The sequence below is a fragment of the Alosa sapidissima genome, chromosome 11 (genome assembly GCF_018492685.1).
Source record: "Alosa sapidissima isolate fAloSap1 chromosome 11, fAloSap1.pri, whole genome shotgun sequence".
In the NCBI taxonomy this organism is placed as follows: domain Eukaryota; kingdom Metazoa; phylum Chordata; class Actinopteri; order Clupeiformes; family Clupeidae; genus Alosa; species Alosa sapidissima.
In genome coordinates this window covers 19,828,941-19,833,784 of record NC_055967.1, presented here as the reverse complement: position 1 = coordinate 19,833,784, position 4,844 = coordinate 19,828,941, and the positions used below count along the sequence as shown (strand labels likewise).

The 4,844-nt window shown below is 51.0% G+C and overlaps 1 protein-coding gene across 1 annotated transcript in view; it reads right to left on the bottom strand.

The window, feature by feature from the left end:
• Positions 1 to 236: 236 nt before the first annotated feature.
• The window catches only part of LOC121724150 (zinc finger protein 423-like), a 26,645-nt gene continuing 22,037 nt past the window's right edge, over positions 237 to 4,844 (bottom strand). The window contains exons 6-9 of the mRNA XM_042110510.1: positions 4,704 to 4,787; positions 3,633 to 3,724; positions 2,395 to 2,583; positions 237 to 361 (exon numbers count right to left, since the gene is read on the bottom strand). Coding sequence (XP_041966444.1) covers positions 237 to 361; positions 2,395 to 2,583; positions 3,633 to 3,724; positions 4,704 to 4,787 — 490 coding nt within the window. The remainder of the gene's footprint in view (positions 362 to 2,394; positions 2,584 to 3,632; positions 3,725 to 4,703; positions 4,788 to 4,844) is intronic.

Genomic DNA, 4,844 nt, shown 5'->3' with positions numbered 1-4,844 from the left:
TGGAGTTCTCCACTTAACTCCACACACTGCATTGTTTCTTCCTTCATTAGAAAGCCTTTAACGCACAGTCAGTGATTAGGACACACACACACACACACACACACACACCCTTACTTGCCTAGTTTGTTTAGGGTTTGTTTAAACAGTGCCTGTGCATGACATAGTTTTTATGCTAGGCAGTTGGTATTGGATAGGTAATTGTATTTCATAGAGAATGTATTCCACTTCTTGTATATCTAAAGAATGGGCATCAGAGCCGGCCCAAATGTTTCCTGTTTCTCAGGGAATGAGTCATCTGCTTCGCCACAGCGGCCCCTACTGTTGTGGAGGAGTAGGCGCTTCGCAGCGCTGGAGAAGAGGGCTGAAAAGCGAGGGAGAGAGAGCAGAGAGGAGAGGAGGGGTAGGCTCCCCAGCGGGCCGTGTGTCTGCCAATGACAACTCCTTATCAGCAGCCTGCCTGCTAGTTTTGTGTTGAAGGATCTGTCTTAATGCAAGAGCTCAGTCCTAGCCCGTGCCATTGTACCAGCTTAGCTGTCGGGTTTATCAGCACCGGGAGCGCACTGGGCCGGAACACCACGGGCCACTCCAGGCCCGGCCCTGCTTACACCCCTGGACCCCCCCCCCGACCCCACTGCTCCGCTTCGTGCCACGCCGCTTGCTTCTGAAGAGGAGGCGTCGCCAGGGCGACTCGCACTATTAATTCTGTTTGTGTTGTCACTCTGTTCCCCCCACCCCCCCCTCCTCTTTTTCCCTTTTTTTTCCTTCTTTTTTGGCAGACCCTTGCCTCTCCCCACCTCTCCACCACCACCAACCCCCCCCCCCCTCCGTCCCTCATCATCCTCCCTTCCTCTTGTTCAGCCCATGCCTCCCCACGCACCCCTACACCCCCCCCCCCCCCACACACACACACGCACACACACACACACACACCCCCCCACCCTGCCAAAGCGTGTTCCCCAGGCAGCCGTTCCCGACGGACCCTGGCCGCTCTAACATGCCTCGCTCTGAAACCCGGCTTGGGCTGCTGCAGGGGCTAGATTAAAAATGGCTGGTCGGGTGGAACAACATGTTCACATAAATAAACAAATAGCACAGCAGCCATTCAGAAAGCCGTGCGCTCCCGTGCACACGACAAGAGACTCGCACATGGGTGACTGGCTGCCACAGACACACACAAAGGAACAGTTATAGTTTTTAACCATGTCTGCAACACGTTCCGCTACACATTGCGATGGGCTATGATGGTGAAGGCACAAGGTGTGGTTATTGCCTTGGGAATCCTGCCAGTAATGGACTGACTGCGTGTAGGTGTAATGGTTTTCCTCTGTAAGTGTCAGGGAGTGAGTCTGGAACTCTAACGTACGCAGTGATGCTTTAAAAACTAGCGGGGGTATTCATAGTGTGTCTGATAGGGCCAGTTTCACAGTCTAGGCCTAGAATGAAAGAAACTTCAATGTAGACCTCAACTCGATAAGAGCTATTGGTCTATTGGACGAGGCTTAATCCATGTGAGGGAAACCGGCCCGTAATGTTTAGTTGAATGTGAGGCTTTCGGAATGTAATCTTCAGGCTGCTGTGGTTGGTTTGGTGTCCAGTACAGCAGACTAGAGTTTCTACGACTCCTTTTTTCTCTGTCTAATCTATTCAGTCTTGTAGCAGCACATTTATTGATTTCCCACATTTGCATTTCTCCCTTAAGCTATAAGCTGTGCAATCAGCTACTGGAGAAGGCTTGGAGATGGCTATGGCCTTTCACCATGTTAAATCGGCTTGGATGCATTTCAAATGTTTATTTCTTCACCTCTGTGGTTTATCTCCCCGTATCTTCTCCCAATCACCCCTGCACCTCCGCACTCTATGTCCACTCCTTCTCATCGTCTCCTCTTCCTCAGCTTTCGTCTGCTACTCCCTCCCCTCTCCTCGCCTCTCCTCTCCTCCACGCCGCTCAGCTCCTTTCCTCCTCTCGTCCGTTGTGAGGCTCAGTGTTACACGACCCTGCCCATCTCTCTCTCTCTCCCCCCCTCCCTCTCTCCCTCTCTCTCTTTCTCTTCCCTTTCGCTGTACATTAAACATAAGGAGAGGGGGCAATTAGAGTGCACTCACTCCACCTGGCTGATGCATATATTTATCGGGCAGGTTCTCCCCCGGACGGCCCGGCCGACGAAGGCAGTGGACCCCATAGTTCTCTCTCTCTCACTCCCTCTCTTTTTATCACATTCTTCTTCCTCCCTCCCTCCCTCCCACCCTCTCTCTCTTTTTTTCCTTTTTCGTTCGTTAGTTTTTTTTTTTATTGTGGATGGAGGTTTGGGGAGGTTAGCAGGGGGCTTCGGGGGCTGCTAATGAAGAGCTTTGGTGCTGCCCTGACCCCGCACGACCCCTGGAGTCCACGCTGACCTCTCTGCAGGGCCCCCATGCCTCCCAGTGGCTCCCGCGCTCCGAGCCCTGCTGGGTTGGGGGGGGTGAGGGGGGGGGGGGGGTGTCCAGGGGCGTCCAGGGGCGTCCAGGGCCAGATAAGGCTTTGTGGAGCCGGAGGGCTCGGCTGATCTACCCGCACCCCTGAGTGGAAGAGCTGGTGCCCACGCACTGTTGGAGTGGATACTCACATGTTCGTGTACACGGACACACACACACACACACACACACACACAAACACACACACACATAAATGTATACTCATTGAAAAACAGATACGCACACACTCACACTTAGACAAATACATACCCACAGGATCCGATGCATTAATTTGATACGCATGCATACACAGAAACACGCAGATTCACCATCAGACACCATCTCTCCCCCATCTGCACTAATAACACACACATGTTAGTATACTACTTTGCGCTCACTTGGAACACACACACACACACACACACACACACACACACACACACACACACACACAGTAGTGTTGGCCAACCTATTGATTTTTGTGTTATGCTGAAAGAAAGTTTTAAAAGTAAGACTCTATGCCCCCGGTGCAGTTGGTCTCTTTGTTCTCCAGGAATGTGCTAAGTTAAGCATGCCTTTGATTCATTTACTGTGCATATGCCATGCGCTTGCACGCTGGGCTTGAGTTGTAAAAAGTGATGGCCTAATAATAAAACCGAGCCTTCGGAAAACAACTCACAGAGGTTGCCTATCCGTGCGAGAATCGCGAATCCGTGCAGAGAGCTGCAGTCAGTAAGAGAGGCTGTATGATAGTGCACTAGCAAGTGTGTGCAAGTGTCATCATATTACTGGGAGCAGCGAACACCCAGGGTTTCCATAACCGCCTGTTTGTTCTTCATATCAAAAGTTCAAAGACTGTGTGCAGTCTGACTGTGTGGCTGTGTTTGACTGTGTGAAGTCAAGCAGGAGAATGTCAATGGCAAAGCTCAGTGAAGATTCTGTCTCAACAAATCTCCTTCTTCGTTTTTTTTTTTACAATTGATTAAACAGGATGTTGTTGTCCCAGGCACCTAGGCTGTACTGGAGCGAGGCTGTGGGTTCTTAAATGGCCTCCTCGGTGGACATCCGGACAGGCCGGGCTTCAGGTTGGTCAGAGAGAGACCGGCGGTGTTTGGGTTCACCTGTGTCACAGTGAGGCTTCCGTAGCGCACCTGCCATGTCTCTCTCTCTCTCTCTCTCACCAAATTGATTTGAGCCGTGAAGCCGGTTTCTCCCTTTCTCCTCCTCCTCCTCCTCCTCCTTCCTGTGGCCTGCCATATGGGCATCTTTGCCCCTGGAAGCGGAGAGCACCGTGAGCGTTTAGCTCCTTCAGAGGCCGGCTGTCATGGCCACAGCCATGCCTCCCCACTGGCCTCTCCAGCCTTGGCCGGCTGAGCAAAGGCCTGCGTGGGCCTAGATGTCGGGAGTGTGTCGAGAGTGTGTGTTTTTCTTTTGACACTTGTGTGTTTCCTTGTCTGATTTCCTCTGCTGCTTCTCTCACTCTCTCTTTCTTTCTTTCTTTCTTTCTTTCTTTCTCTCTCTCTCTCTCTCGCTCTCTCCCTCTCTCTCCCTCTCTCTTTCTCTCTGTGAGAGAACGCACGACTCCCGCTGAGGGGAGAATAATAAAGCATGCAAACAGCAGGGTGATGCTGGAGAAACAATTAAAGTCATTTTCTGTTTCAGAGCGAAGGAAAGAGAAGGAACAGGGAGAGGGAGAGGGAGAGAAGGGCTAAAAAGATTTACAGTAATGACATTTACAAAGTGTGTGTGTGTGTGACACAGAGAGAGAGATAGACAGACAGAGTGTGTGTAAGTAAGTGTATGTAAGGTGTTGCTATTCACTGATGATAGTTTTTGTATTTTTTTTCTAGTATGTCCATAAGCAAACACCACTCATAGCCTAAAATGTCTTGTTCATATCTGCACACTGAAGACAAAGTCAGAGTCCTGCCTCATGTCTCCTCTTTGCCTCCTCTTCTCCTCTCCTCCTCTACTGTACTTTATGCTGTTCAGCAGCTTTACTGTAATTCTGCGGTAACTCTATGGTAACTAGTCTAGCGAAACAGTTATGTGCTCACCAGTTGAGTTCACACACCCCAAGGAAAGCAGCCGAGGCCTCCAAAACCTAGTGTGCTAAGCGCTCCTCTATAAACCTTACTCCTGCCCATGTAAATATGTGTGTCTTAATCAGAGCCAGAGCAGACTTCCACATGTGTGTGTGTGTGTGTGTCTGTGTCTGTGTGGGTGGACATTCCTTAGGATGCCCTCCTTACCCTGGCCTTGTGTCCGTCGGCCCGGCCGACACACACAAGGACGAGTCCGCTACCGGACACAGGATGGGCGAGGAGCGTGGAATTCTTTAACAACAACAAAAAAACGTTTCACCCACCACCCTCCTTCCACCCCCCACTGCA